Source organism: Merops nubicus, unplaced genomic scaffold (genome assembly GCF_000691845.1).
Source record: "Merops nubicus isolate BGI_N331 unplaced genomic scaffold, ASM69184v1 scaffold12678, whole genome shotgun sequence".
Classification (NCBI taxonomy): Eukaryota; Metazoa; Chordata; class Aves; order Coraciiformes; family Meropidae; genus Merops; species Merops nubicus.
The window spans coordinates 45,556-61,323 of record NW_008623704.1 but is presented as its reverse complement, the minus strand read 5'-3'; the positions used below and the strand labels follow the sequence as shown (position 1 = coordinate 61,323).

The 15,768-nt window shown below is 39.9% G+C and overlaps 1 protein-coding gene across 1 annotated transcript in view; it reads left to right on the top strand.

Moving 5' to 3' along the window:
• Positions 1-2,754: 2,754 nt before the first annotated feature.
• Positions 2,755-15,768, top strand: part of LOC103777607 (A disintegrin and metalloproteinase with thrombospondin motifs 12-like) — a gene marked incomplete at both ends in the record, with an annotated part of 56,654 nt that continues 43,640 nt past the window's right edge. Inside the window, 6 exon segments of the mRNA XM_008945166.1 lie at positions 2,755-2,951; positions 7,139-7,222; positions 8,879-9,003; positions 10,289-10,438; positions 13,024-13,167; positions 13,817-13,961. Of these exon segments, the coding sequence (XP_008943414.1) occupies positions 2,755-2,951; positions 7,139-7,222; positions 8,879-9,003; positions 10,289-10,438; positions 13,024-13,167; positions 13,817-13,961 (845 nt within the window).

The window sequence follows — 15,768 nt, the reverse complement described above, 5'->3', positions numbered from 1 at the left end:
CAAACTTTTCTGTGAGGGTTGTTCACTTTTGCAGTCTATATACCCTTGAACATCTTTACCTCCAGTGCTATTGCTTGTCCAGACCAAAAAAAAAAACCCTCTTTGCTAGATGTCAGTACAAAGCCTGACAGCTGGCATGATGTCTTATTTGACCATGAACAAATCACAGCAGTCTGAACAGAATGTTTTATTCAGATACCTGTGGCAAAGGTTTTTCTGACCACAAACCCCTTAAAATTGTACATACTAAGAACTGTACTTCCTAGAATTAAAAATGCTGGAAACAATGCAATTGTACAAGAGAGACTGAACAATGAAACTCAAAAATAGCTCCTTATAGAGATGACTATTACAGTAACAGAATAACTATTGAAGGAGACAGCCTGGGTCAGTGAGATTAGGGTAGAGGTTATAGCAGTGATAGTCCATTTCTCTTATCTTAAAAGAAAAAACCCCAAACAAAAACAAATAAATAATCTACTTTCTTTTCTTTGTCTTTACTTGCAAATTATATTCTTACATGTAGACAAAAAGCTATTTTTTCCAGGCACCTCATTCTTCAAAATTTAGATATAATGTGTGACTTTCTTTGAGTCTCTTGGTGTGGTGAGAAAGCAACTTTCTTTGTTGACTAATTTTTTTTACTATCCAACTTATCTACAGGACAGAGTCTATTTGTGTGGGTGCACAGGATGACATTGACAAGTGATTTTTGTTGGTAATCACAAAAGAAATTTATATTCCTGAGCTCTTTATTGTGACAGTGTATGGACTGTAATAATTACCTATGTTTACTGGAAATATTTACATTTATTAAAACTTCTTTTACATTCAGTTATTTTTTTATGCTTGCCAGGCAGGTAAAAAAAATTACCTTTTTTTTGTGCTTCATAAGTACTTTCAGCATCTTCTAAAATGCAGATCACAGTTCATGCAAATTCTACTTGTTACTATTTTTTTAACATTTAATTTTATTTTACATCTGTGATACAGATTACATGACATTATGCGTAGTATATTAATGTAGCTTTGTAGAGTATCCTTTATAAAGGTGGTCCAGGGAGTACAGGTTTGCATCTAGTAGGACAAACACGGCTGGGGTAGGTTTGTATGTGTCTGTGCCTGGTGCTGGCTGAAATCCTGAACTGGTACTGCAGCACAGTGCTAACTGGTCCCAGCGTGTGTCAGCTGATGGAGCTGCTGTGTACTGCACTCTTGTGCACTGTGGCTCAGTTCTAAATGTATGAGGTGGCTGCTGTAGTTTTGATTATTAATGTGGCGTATTTCAGTTTTATACATAATGTGTTACCAAGTACTAGCATTTCCTTCTCTATGCATCTTTCAGCCTGACCTCAGAGAACTCATTTCTAAAAACCTGTGCATCTTCTTTTGCAAATATACTGTAAACCAAGATACCATTTTACACTGAGAGATCTATTATACACATAATGAGTAGTCCAATGGTGCCATATTTTGTAGACACGCAAGATGCCTTGATATATTCTGGCTGCACTTGGGTGAAACAGTGCATTCAAACAAGGGGCAAACAATGCCTTCAGTACAAAGGTGTAACAGATCTTCTGCTGATGTGAGCACAAGATTCAGGACCTAGCTGCGAGGTCATGCGTACTTCAAGGGAATGGAGGTCTAAATACCTGTTCTTCAACACTTGGCAGTGCTGGAAAGTGAAGGTAATGGTGGATAACTGTCTCCTGCCACACAGTAGTGGGGATAATGCTGGACAGGCTGTAAGCACTCTGAGACAGGAGCTATCTTTCTGGCCTGCAGATGTGGCTGTCTGGAATAAGGACATCCTCTTTCATGAGTGAGATGACAGAAGACTGCTGCAGTATCTGTAATTGTCAATAGTGTTCCTGATCATTCCTAGGGTTCAGGGAATCCCAACACTGTAGAAGTGTTTCTCTGGCATCTAGGTTGGAAAAAGTGCCACCAGTTGCTGTCAAACTGGCATCTCTCACTTTTTCAGGCCTAAGGGTATTTACATCCCTAATATTTCCCTGGCAATGCAGTCAGCTTTTGTTCAAAACGAGAATGAATGGAGAGCAACTAGGCCCAGTGAGTGTAGTGCGAGGTTGCTAGCAACTCTACAGAGCAAAGACTTCTTCCTGAAAGGCTTTAGATATGCAGACCCCAGAATTATAGTGGAGAGTGTAAAGTGTCTTGCTAGTCAGTCAGACATGACAGGAGCCTGCAGCTGTCTGCATGGCTCGTATTTAGATGGCACCTGCTGGTCAAGTGTCCCCACTCCTTGAGGATATTTTCCACACGCAGAACAAACCATCCATGGATGTGCCACAGGACTGGCCTTAACGCACCATACTGCTGAGAATAAGAGCTGCCTGTGGAGGAGGCATATTCCTTATCTTAAACTATGAACTGGTGTCATTACAGGGTTTAGAGCCAAAACACTGAGGAGAAATTCCTTGAACATAGTGTCTCCAATTCATCTTGGCTCTGTCTTGCACCTTAATCCCTGGCATTTGAGTAGAGGTCATTTGGATGCATGTTTTAACCATCTAAGGGGGCTGTTCAGAACTTTACTGGGCGGGGCCCTTAGCAGGCTGTTGCCACTTTGGAGTTGGCCCTGTGGTTCATCAGGTAGGTGACAGCCAGCAATCCCTTGCAATCATCCTGTGATTCTGCAATGCTGCCATTCTATCTGTCACCATTACAGCCATACACTTCAAGGTTGAAAAAATACCTTCAAGTCAATGTTGCTTCTTGCTGTTCCAGATACCCTCAGCTTTTTCAAAGAGCAGCAGCATTGGAGGGAGAGATGGGAACAAAATCATATGAGTGTCAGGAAGGTTTCTCGGCGCTCTGTCAGCAAGGAGCGATGGGTGGAGACACTTGTGGTTGCAGACAGTAAGATGGTTGAATATCATGGAAGTGACCATGTGGAGTCATATATCCTCACTATAATGAATATGGTATGTATAACATTTCCTTTATTTAGGTAGGTGAATGAAGCAAATTTTAACTTGATTATATTACTGATTACCTCAAAACAAGTAGCATTGTTCATTGAAAGAAATGTTAATATCATTCTTATATATTAATGGAATCTCTGTATTACAAAGCATTTTTTACCTTATATTTTGCATAAGCATAATTTTTCTCTGGATTTTAAGTGAAAGAAATTTCATAGGTAGAAATGCTAGCAATAATTTTATTTCCACTGAAATTCCCTGTCTCCTCTGGAACCTGTTACTCATTGGTGATTTCAGGTAGGTAGCTATAGCAACAGAAAAATTCTACAGTTTTAAGCATGTGGATTCTTTTCCATGTCTGTAAATGAGAAAGGCACACAGGAACCCACTGGAAATGGTAGTAACTTAGTAAGAACTAAAATGCCAGTGTATTACTCTTTTGGTCGCAAATTGAAACAGCACTGTATGAGCTGTTATGCAGAAAGTTAACTCTTTTGCAATTAAAACCAGCACAACTGTTTTTTCTCATTAAGTGTCCAGCACATAATACAAAGTCCATGTTGGGGGAACAAAAAAAAAGAAAATTAACTTCCAGTGTTTTCCTGTGTGGCAAGTTGATCTGGGAAAAGTAATAGTGTTTCATGAGATATGATATTATCTGTATCATAGTAGATATTGATCGTAGGGAGTCCATTGAGGATGTCTTCTGTGTTGTTATCATGGTATGTGTATAATATATGTGAAATTAATCACAGTGTAGTTCTAGCCATGGTAACAAATCTATCTCTTATGTTTATACAGTATGTTCCTGCCTGTGTCCTGGGTAATTTGACTAGCTGTTGAGGCAGTGAGCATGATTAAACACAAAGCTGTTTTGAGCATGTGAGGTTTTGTCAACACAGGGAAAATACGTGGAAAAAAACCCTGTCATGATCAGATACAGGAACAAACAAGTCTTAGTATTTTCTCTGCAGTCTGAGATGTAAGCGTTGCTCACAATGATTCAATTTTCAGTCTAATACCTTGAAAAAGACCTATATCGAAATGAGGCCTTTGTAAACACAATTTCCACTTCATTTCCGTAATTTGTCCTTTAATAGTTTTCTCTAGAACAGTTTTGACCCAAATGCAATCCATTTTGTTCATGCATATTTCTTGTGATATATAGAATAGCTCACATATCGATGGGTTATGACTGTATTCTGTCCCTGTTCCCTTTCCTCCTGCCTAATTGAATGTTGTGATGATGTTTATGACATTCTGTTTGGGTCAAATTTTTCTGAGTTCAGTTCTTGCTTTTCTTTTGTCTGGAATTTTTTTTTAATGGATTCATTATTTTTGCTTTTGTTTTTATCATCGTTTCTGTGCAGTGAAAACAGAAGGGTATCCATCGTTTAACTGATTTTTCTTTACCTAATACTGACTAATTTTTGCTTTATTGTGAGAGAAGCTGATTCGTATCAAATCAAAACAGGACAATTTGGTATGCTGTGTTTTTTGCATGCTTAGAACGCCTCTCTGTCAGTGGGACTCTAGATGTTGTGTTCTTTTCTGGTAGTTTTTTTTAAGAACACTGAAGTTCTTGGAGGGGGCTGGGGGGATAAAACCAAGTTTGCTAGAGATAAGCCTTGGTGGTGGCACATCAGTGTTTGTGGGAAGGTGTGCTAATGAGGTCCCTAGGTCTGCTATCCCAGTGGAGGCAGAGACAGAGTGTCATGCAACAGTGAAGACACAAGGGATATTGATGGGCTAGAAATCATGGTAGCACCTGGGAATGGTCATGTAGGAATTAGGCCTTCTCCCACAAGAAAGGTGATGGGGTCAGTAGCCCAACTGAAGAGCATCTACACCAGTGTACACAGCACAGACAACAAGCAGGAGGAGCTGGAAGCAGTTGTGCAGCAAGAAAACAATGACTTGGTTGCTATTGTGGGAATACAGTGGGATGGTTCACACAACTTGAGTGTTGTACTGCATGGCTATAAACTCTTCAGAAGGGACAGGCTGGGAAGGAGAGGCAGTGGAATGAACCTATATGTTAGAAGGTGTTTTGACTGTCTTGGACATCATGATGGTTATGGTAGAGTTGAGTGTCTATGGGTAAGAATCAGGGCATAGGCTATCAGATACCATGGTGGGAGTCTGTTACAAGCCACCCAAACAGGAAGAAGAGGCAGGCAAAATATTCCATAAGCAGCCAGGAGAAGTCTTGTAATCACTACCACTTCTTCTTGTGAGGGACTTCAACTTATCAGATGTCTGCTGGAAATACAACCCAGCAGAGAGGAAGCAGTCCTGGAGTTTGTGGAAGATACCTTCCTGACTCAGCTGGTGAGGGAGCCAACTAGGGAAGGTTCCCTGCTAGACCTGTTGTTCATGAACAGAGAAGGGCTTCTGGGTGATGTGAAGGTTGGAGGCTACCTTGGACATAGTGCTTGTGAAGTGATAGGAGTTTTTGATTCTTGGATAAGTAAGGAGGGGGATCAGTAGGACTACCACCTTGGACTTCACAAAGGCAGACTTTTACTTGTTCAGGGAACTGATTGGCAAGGGTCCATTGGGATGCAGTCTTGAAGGGCAAAGGAGTCCAGGAAGGCTTAATGTTCTTCTAGAGGGAAATCTTTAAGGCACGTGAGCAGGCTGTCCCACTGTGCTGTAAGATGAGCTGGTGGGGAAGAAGGTCCGCATGGCTGAACTGAGAGCCGTGGCTGGAACTCATGAACAAAGGAGTCTTTGGACTATGGAAGAAGGGACAGGCCACTCATGAGGACTGCAAAGTTGTAGTGAGACTATGCAGGGAGAAAATTAGAAAAGAAATGGTCAGTGACTTTTTACACCGGTTAGATACACACAAGTCTGTGGGGTTGGATGGGATCCACCCAAGGGTACTGAGGGAGCTGATGGAAGTGCTCATCAAGTCACTTTCTGTCATTTATCAGGAGGCCTGGCTGACCAGGGATGTTCAGCTGGCTGGAGGTTAGTGAATGTGACATCCATCTACAGGAAGGACCAGAGGGGGGATCCAGGGAACTGTAGGGCTGTCAGTCTGACCTCAGTGCCAGGGAAGGTTATGGAGCACAGCATTCTGAGTGCCATTACACGGCACATACAGGACAAGCAGGCAATAAGGCCCAGTCAGCATGGGTTCATGAAAGGCAGGTCCTCCTTTGCTAGCATACTCTCCTTCTGTGACAAGGTGACCTGCTTTTTGGATGAGGGAAAGGCTGTAGATGTTGGCTGGAAAGCTGCCCAGAGGGAAAGGATGTGGAAGTGTTGATTGACAGCCAGCTGAACATGAGCCAGCAGTGTGCCCAGGTGGCCAAGAAGGCAAATGGCATCCTGGTTTGTATCAGAAATAGTGTGGCCAGCAGGACTAGAGAAGTGATTCTGCCCCTGTACTTGGCACGGGTGAGGCCACATCTCAAATACTGTTCAGTTTTGGGCATCTCACTGCAAGAAGGACATTGAGGTGCTGGAGTGTGTCCAAAAGAAGAGCAGGGGAAGGGTCTAGAGCACAGGTCTTATGAGGAGTGGCTGAAGGAACTGGAGTTTTTAGCCTGGAGAAAAGGAGTCTGGGACAACACCTTATTGGCCTCTACAGTTACTTGAAAGGAGGTTGTGGCAAGGTGGCTGCCAGTGTGTTCTCCCAAAAAACAAGCGATAAGACAAGAGGAAACAGGCTCAAGTTGCGCTGGGAAGAGGTTTAGGCTGGATATTAGGAAACATTTCTTCACTGAAAGGGTTGTCAAGCATTGGAACAGGCTGCCCAGGAAAGTGGTGGAGTCATCAACCCTGGAGGTATTTAAAAGACATGTAAATGTGGCACTTAGGGACCTGGTTTAGTGGTGACTTGGCAGTGCTGGGTTAAGCGTTGAACTTGATGATCTTGAAAGTCTCTTCCAACTGGAATGTTTCTATGATTCTTGAAAGGCAAGGGGGGATAAAATAATCTTGTATGTGGTTTTGCCAAAACCTGTATCATCACTTCTTTGGTAGAGCTGCCCTTTGCAGTAGTTCTAACGGTTGTAGTATTTCAGTACATTTTCAGTGAATTGCATTAAGGATTTAAAATACCAAACACCCCCTACCCTGAGATGAGCAGTGTGCTTGAAGTGAATGTCTTATTTTCTCTCTAAAGTCCTGTTCTGCTATAGAGGAATCAGTTAATCTCATACCTCCTGACACAGGTCACAGGGTTGTTCCATGATCCGAGCATTGGCAATGCAATTCACGTTGTGCTGGTCCGGCTCATCCTCTTTGAGGAGGAGGAGGTAAAGTTTTTATTTTCCTCAAAACGTCACTTATAAAACTCCCAAGTTCAATGCATTGAGCCATGGTTATGGAGAAGAGGGTTTATTTGCTTAAAATAATGTGTTAATTTTGCTCTTCTATTGATCTTTGGCATGTCTGGTTTTATAATAAATGCTACCTGGGATACCAAAGTATTTGGATGGTGACTTCAGTTATTTCTGCATAAAGTGGCCAAAGAAAATATAGTTTAAACAGACAATCAGAAATGCAGAAATGGAATCTCCCCTGTGTTAAAAGAATTTGGGAGGCCAAGGAAGACTAGATGGCAAACAGAAATTAATATGTTTGTCATCACGCAGAGTCTACTTACCTAGCATTACCTGAAATGTATTTAAAAGTGTTAATTTGAATAGAGAAAAGAGGGTATTTGCAGGTCTCTGAAGAAGTAAGTGTGCTATTGTGCAGCTCAGACACAAGTTTTTTCTGTTTAGATCTCTTCCAAAAAGAACAAAAAAGAGGACTAATTAGATGCTGATTGCTGTAAACTAGCTATATATTCGTAGTTTCCACTGTCTTTCATCCACAAATATGTTGCTACATGCTTAAATAGATGTTGATTGTTGTACTTTTGTAGTTACTTTTAAAGCACTCTGCATGACATAGGTGACTGACTGCAGGAACACATTAAGGGAATTTTCTTGGTGGCTTATTGTTTATGACCACAAGGCTGATGGTCCCAATGCCATAGGAATCAGTGGATGAAGCCATGGGGCCAGGCTATGTCTTCTGAAATACATAATAGGTTAGAGTCTGTACAAAATATGTGGGCCAAAACCTATAGTTCTCTTAACATGACAATTAGGACATGATGTGCATGGTGACCTCCAATTAAATTTACTGGCTAAATTTATGTGGCTGTTTTCATTCCTGTTCAGTTGAGCATGACAATGTTGGAAGCAGCAGTGTTGGGTATCTTTCAAAATTTGGTTTTAAGTTACCCAGAAATTACTATCTGGTAGTAATCATATTTAGATGCCTTATATAAATAACTACTTAAATAAACTAGGACGTGATACAGTGAATGCCAAAGACCAGAAATGAGAAAATACATTTTTGAATGGCATTATTTTGCATACTTCATATTTCAGAAGGAATTTCAGTAACTTTCATGGATACTATTTAATAAGAAGATGAGGAAGAAACATCTATAACTACATTGTTTCTCTTTGGAATTGAAAAATATTGTGAAAGAAATACACTTAGAAGCATAATTGTTCCCTGAGCATGACGTTGTTCACATAACATTGAGTGACAAATTTGATCATGAAGTCCCACACTAATTAGACAAATATAAATAAAAAATTTCAAGAGAGTATAAAATACTTATTTGAAATTTTCAGTTCACTGTTGGATCTTATGAAACTCACATACCAAAAAAATACGTAAATTTCTGCATTGAATTTTTCCTTTAGCTGCACCAATTACAAAAATGTCAGCATTTTAACTTAATATGCTAGATAAATAGATGTCACTGCTCCTAATAATGGCTCTAGGTTTAGGCAAAATCATCATCAATTGCATTTCAAAGATCACCCAGCTTTACAGCTAACATCACTGACATGTTTATGCGATGCAGTGTGGTCTTGACAATAATATTTTCCTTCATTTCCCATTAGCAAGGCTTGAAGATAGTTCACCATGCTGACAAGACATTAGCCAGCTTCTGCAAATGGCAGAAGAGTGTCAATCCCAAGAGTGACGTCAACCCTACGCACCATGATGTGGCTGTCCTTCTAACCAGGTATGACAGCAGTTTAGTAGCTGTGACTGACTATTGTTTAGCTGCAGGGTTTTGGTGAGCGTGTTTTTTCGTGCCATCATTTAGGTCACCCTGCATAGAGCCCAATAAAGTAGTCTGATGAAGACCTGCTGTTTCTGAAACATAGTGTTAATGGGAAAATAACTTGGTATGAGTGTGTCTGACGTTCTTACAGACAGAGAATATGAGCTATATTATAAAAATGTGGTTAGACCTGCTGTACCTTTCAAAAGGATTTTTTTTCATTTGTTTTCAATGTCATACTTTATGTATTCATGTGAGTGTTTATTATTAGAGATGCGCCTTAGTCAGGAAATTGAGATCTCTGTGTCCTGAGAGGTTAGCAATTTGCAGAACATGGGTCATTTTCCCCACTTGGTCCTGTCTTATTTTGTGTTCCATGACTTCTCTGTTCTTTGAGGCAATATACCAAAACAGTGTAGCACGTAGATGAACAACTCGATAGTGACACTCCTGAAATAATATACAGCTGCAGCTCAGAATGGAAGAGTATTTTGCAAACACAGTGCCATTTATTTTTAAGCTTGAAAATGTGTGATTTTAAAATATTATCTCTGTATTTAAGGAGAAATTTTTTTTTTTTATGTGTGAACAAGGGAGGCATGGAAACCTGAAGGTAATGTCTCAAGTTACACAGGGAGCTTGTGGCATGGCATGAAGTAGAACTTCTACAGGTTTGTAAAAATGTCTCCAGTCTATACACAGCTGAGAGAACAGATTGTGTCTAAGGTCTAAAAAATAATAGTCCTGAGTTAAAGTCTGTCAGGAAAAGAAAAAACAAAACCACACACACAAAAAAAAACCTCAGTGCAGTAAGTAAGAGTCAACAAATCCTAAAATAAGAACGAGAAAAAGAGGTCTCACAATGATGCATGGTTTGCCTCTCCAAATAAACAGGCTTCAGACAGTTCACTTGAATGAAGGTGGGTGATGGCAAGTTTAATAAACTTCTCAAGAGGTGGAGGTTTTAAAAAATTTCCTTGTGTGAATCGGCAATAAACATACATGTTTAAGCACTACAGCAACTTAAATATTGGTTACAAATTCTAGCTTAAAATGTGATAGTAACAGAAAAAAAATGTATGTTGTTGTTGCAGACATGTTTGTAAAACGTTAATACTATGCCTCCCTTAAAAAGTAAATCAGCACTGATATGTCATAGGACGGAGACTTACCACCCAGTGTAAGTGACACTCTACAAATGCTGCTAGGCTCTTTTAATGGCATGTCTCTTTTGTGATTCTAGAAAGGACATTTGTGCTGGCATGAATCGTCCCTGTGAAACCTTAGGTTTGTCTCATCTGTCAGGCATGTGTCAGCCTCACAGAAGCTGCAACATCAATGAAGATTCTGGCCTTCCATTGGCTTTCACTATTGCTCACGAACTTGGACACAGGTATAGTTGAAAGCAAAGGAGGGACCTAGCTGAGCTTAATTTATTATTTTTATGTTAGTACTCAGATTGCCAGACAGAAACAAAAAAAAAAAGAATGAGTTAATGTCTATTATTAAAATCAAACCTGTGGTTGTTACTTGTAAAGAAAGGATTGATTCTTAAGCCTTTGACCTTTGTTTCTATTCACAACTATTCAGTCTGCCCCTTCTAATAGTCTACTAGGGCAGTACATCAGAATGAAATAATTAAGCTACAAAGAAGTATCACTTAGTCACGCTGATTTTTTTCAAATGTATACTGATTTAGTATTACTTTAGAAGATCTCCAGATCTATCCATGTCATTTACATAAAATACATGTTTCAGTATAGCGAGGTATTTCAATAATGCAGATAAGCTAGAAACCATTTTTCAGACAATGTTCAGAGAAAGATCAAATCATTGTTATCCTTTTTGATGAACAAATAAAGTAACTTTTGAGCATTTCTAAATAACTGACACCTTCTGTGTATTAATGTTGCTATTGTCAATACACTTTGGTCAAGTCAACTAAAGTTCCTGATCATTTAGTTTGGACACACCTAAACTTTTTTTTTTTTGATTGGGTATTTTTGCTTGAAACTAGATTTCTCAATATTTAAGGGTGTTTTTTCTGGTTTGTTCATTTACTAAACTCACTTGCCAAAAATCTGTATTTTTTAATCTGTTTTGATGCTGAGCTGTTTTCCCTGGGGTAAAGTCCTGTCTCATGGATACTGCGGTTTGGCTGTAATGCCTGCTCTTGTCAGCTGGACCATGTTGCTTGGCCAAGTGACATGTTCACTGCTGTATCTACAGTCACATTACTTTCATTATGCACCCAACCACCAGTCAAGATGAAGTCTGTACCTCCTGATGGGATATAATAATAATAATCGGATACAAAGGTGACAAGAACAAGTATTGTTCTTGTCACCCATTGATTTGCCTTTCTCTACTCAACCTCTCAGTTGAATAAAGGAAATAATATAAGTAAATAATGCTGAAACCATGACAATTAGGTCTGGGTGCTTTCCATTTAATTACTTGTTTCCCACAATCCCCTGCCGATAAGGATTTTTTTTTATTAACACTAGTTATCAGAAGACACTTCTTCCCCATAGGGCTGTGTGTGACTTTCTCCTGGTCTAGGCTGGGTGGCTGGTAACTTGTTGTCCTGTGCGTGCTGTGAGACAGAGTACTGCTATACTTGCCTTTGCAGGAGTGGTGCAGGGCCTTGCCTGTAAAAATTTTCTCCACAAGGAATATTAAATACTGTAGGGTTTGTTGTTAACATGAAACCATCCTTCCCTCAGGCCAGGTTAAAGTATATATGTTAAAAAGTTCAAATATGGAGAATAAAACTCTGTAAGATTAAAAAAAAAAAAAAAAAGAAGAAAGTCATGCATCCATTTCTTAGATGGATGCCAAATGCCAACTCTCTCCTATACTGTCTCTCTGGACATTCACTGTCCCCTGTGTCAGCAAGCCCCGTTCATGGAAAAAAGCCTGTCAATAAGGGGACATACTTGCTTTTATACCTCAGACCCATTACTGAAGTTGATTCAGACTGAAATCATGCCCTGCTTTTGGAACATTTGAGTCATGGTACAATTATGTTTTCCAGAAATAAAAATCTTAAGTAGCTGGAACTCAACTTTGATCTGTGACTGAATCACAGGAGTCAGTTTTAACTACTCTTTCACACAGGGGTTTACACACCTTCAGATGTTAGAGGTGCAGGCATTAACATCTTCCTATATCAGTATCCTTGTGTGGTATTATTTGAGATAAACTTCTTCACCATGAAGTGATGTGGAGGCATGTATATTTAATCATCTGAATCCTACACAAAGATTTTAATGTTTATGACAAGTTGCTGAATAAAGAAATCTCTTAATAAAGAAGTTGGAGAGAACCATGTTGGGAAGACCTGTTGTGGAGATCTGTTTGTAAGGCACATTTTGAGATAGCTAAATATGCAGAAGGACTGCATGTAGGAGGCTAATTTACTGAATGCTTAGTAATTTGGAAAACAATACCTCTGTCTCAGAAGAGATTTAAAAGTAAACAAGCAATAGAAATGTGATTATAAAACAGTGTAAGACTGTGTTACAAATCCTGATCTCATTTAAGTGGTACAAGTCTGAAATAACTGGGATCCAAGAGCTAGTAAGCTCTTTGTTTTAGCAGCTTTAACAAAACTGAGGTTTAAACTGTGACTCCCAGCCTGACTGTGCAGTAGCATTTCGACTTCTTTAAAAATATCCCTGAATATAGTCTCTGACAGGGTGTTCTGTATTTTGTGCCAGACAATATTGCTGTACGTAACAGAGATGGCTGAAAGACTGTTGGAGCATAGATATTTTTGTAGGCTTTGGATTAGATCTTCTGTATGTTGGTTTTGTTTTTTTGTTTGTTTTTTTTTTTTTGTAGCAAAAGGGGTCTACAGCCCACTAGGGGAAGAAGCAACCTTGGCATCTTCTTAAGCACGGTGTGAAATCCGTAGATAGATGTTGTGGTACAACCAACCAGCTGGAATTATTAGATGTTGTTTTTTATCCCTAGTTTTGGTATCCAGCACGATGGAAAAGAGAATGACTGTGAGCCTGTGGGAAAGCGCCCGTATATTATGTCTCGACAGTTGCAGTATGATCCCACTCCACTCACCTGGTCACAGTGCAGCAAGGAATACATCACACGTTTCCTAGAGTGAGTGATCAGATTGTAGCATTTCCCTGCAATGAGTGCAACTCGGTATGAGATCTTTATGTGGAGTTTAAAGTAAATCTTGTATTATTATATGTAGATGTAGCTTTTTGTAGTGTGCTTGAGTTAAATCCCATGGAGGGCATGCCACAAGCTTATTGCTCACTTAGTATTAGAGGACTCATCATCTTGGCTCAGGTTTGCTGCAACGTGCAGCTTTTTGAAGTTATAAGCAGTAAAGAAGCCTTTCCATCTAGGACTGATGGAACATCATAAATTTTGCTTTTGGTCACAATGATATGTGCTTGACTTCAGTGACTGTTTCAAATTTGTTATGTTCTTTTTAAGAGTAGCAATATGGTACAACTTTAAGCAGTGGCTGTGATGTGCTTTGAAGCCACTCTGTAAGCCAAAAGTCCTCATAATATTTCAAATTTGACAAGCTGTATTTTGCCTTTGTAACTCTCCCTAACTATCTGGCCTGCTGTTTGTTAGCAGCACTTCAGCATACCTCAGCTGGAATCTGGAAGTACTATTTCCAAAGGCTGTATAAAAAACTTACCATTAAGAATTAGATGTTGAAAGTCCGTCTAGGAGTGTCAAAAAAGTATGGCTGCAGGCTTTTTTTTAATATGCAGGTTTTCTTTTTTAGCCGTGGGTGGGGATTCTGTCTGGATGATATCCCTCAAAAAGAAGTTTTAAAGTCCCCAGTCATTGCTCCTGGAGTCATTTATGATGTCCATCACCAGTGCCAGCTTCAGTATGGTTCCAATGCTACTTTCTGTGAAGATGTGGATGTAAGTGCAGGATGTCTTTCTTCCTTCTCATGATAAGAAATTTAGCTTCTTGAATGATGTGCAAGTGAAAACAGTGAACCTCAATTGAGAACTACAAATGCAGTATGCTCAGAGGTTCATAGGCTACATGTGAAATGCAGGCATTACCTAACACTGTTTTAGTTCCACCCCATAGATTCTGGAAGTGAGCTGTTGTACTGTTAGCCTTATGTTTTGGAAGACTTTTATTTGATCTCGCCCCCCTATCTGTTGCTAAATGCCTGTCTTTCAGCAGTGAAGTCATGTTGGTTTTAAACCTGTCATACCAATCTTAGGTAAGCCATCAATGCAGCTTAAACCCCATTTGAAAAATCAAGATGCTTCAGCCCTGCAGTTTTCAACTGACCAAATTACTCTGTCAGGGTACGTTAAGAAGAGTGTGACCAGCAAGTCGTCCCCCTCTACCCTGCCCTAGTGAGGCCACATCTGGAGGTCAAAGTCCACTTCGCATCTCCCTGGGTCAAGAGCAATGGGAGACTCCTGGATAGAGTCCAATGGAGGGCTGCAAAGATGATAAGGGGACTGGAGTATCTCTCTTACGAGGAAAGGCTGAGAGTCTTTGGGCTGGTTAGCCTGGAGAAGAGAAGGCTGAGAGGGGATCTTGCCAATTTTTATAAATATCTGAAGGGTGTGTGTCAAGAGGATGGGGCCAGACTCTTTTTAGTAGTACCCAGTGACAGGAAAAGTGGCAACAGGCACAAACTAAAATACAGGAAGTTCCACCTAAACATGAGGAAAAACTTTCCTGTGAGGGTGAAGGAGCCCTGGAACAGGCTGACCAGAGAGACTGTGGTGTCTCTAGAGAACCTGCCTGGATGTGTTCCTGCACAACCTGCTTTAGGAGAATCTGCTTTAGCAGGGAGGTTGGACTAGACAATCTCTAGAGGTCCCTTCTAACCTCTACCATTCTGTGATTCTGGAAATAAATCTTCAGTTCCAGGAAGAGTTTTCTGAAGAAATGGTTGTGCTGTCTTCCCATATGTCCTGATTTTTCACAGTCTTGAGATAGTCTAACAAATTAGAGGTAGTATCAGTCCATGTAACTTTCCCATCGAACATGAGATTTTTATGTGGAAATACATAATTTGCGAAGTACCCTGGGGTTTGTCTTACCACACAGCAAAACAGTGTTCCGTGGAGATGCAAGGGAGCAGTGTAGTCACAGCAGCACAACTCTTTAGAAGAGCTAGAAGCAACTGCAGAGTAACAAGTTGTATTAGCTAAGGTGCAGTGGTATGATATTTTAACTGTACGTTCAGAGCTTTTTGGCTCCGTGCAGCATTTTTCTACATAGAACAGTCCAGAAACTGGTTTCCAGTGCTAGTCCGGCTAAGTGATCAGTAAGTTTTTATGTGGTTTGGGCAGCCAATATGGAGCAAACATTACAGACAGCATCCAGCTTGTTCCCTGTGTTAAACAAAGCTGTGGCAGAAGTAGCGTTATGGCCATCAGCAGTGCTGGAGCATTTTTTAGGCATAGTACACAGCTGTGGATTGGGGGCTGCTGATGTTGACTGTTTATTCCATTCAGATAATTGCAAGTATCCTCATCTACCCTTCTATTCAGGAGATTACTTCTTATTATTATTTTCAGCCTTAATAGATAACATGATTACCAACACTGAACTGTGACTACTGCATCTGAAGCAGATATTGAAAGATTGTTTTCATTACCTGCTGTTCCTTTCTCTTCAGCTATGGTAATTTCTCTGTTGATACAGGTAGAAAATTAAAGTGTAATTTTGTAGTATTGGTTCATTCTGTCTCTT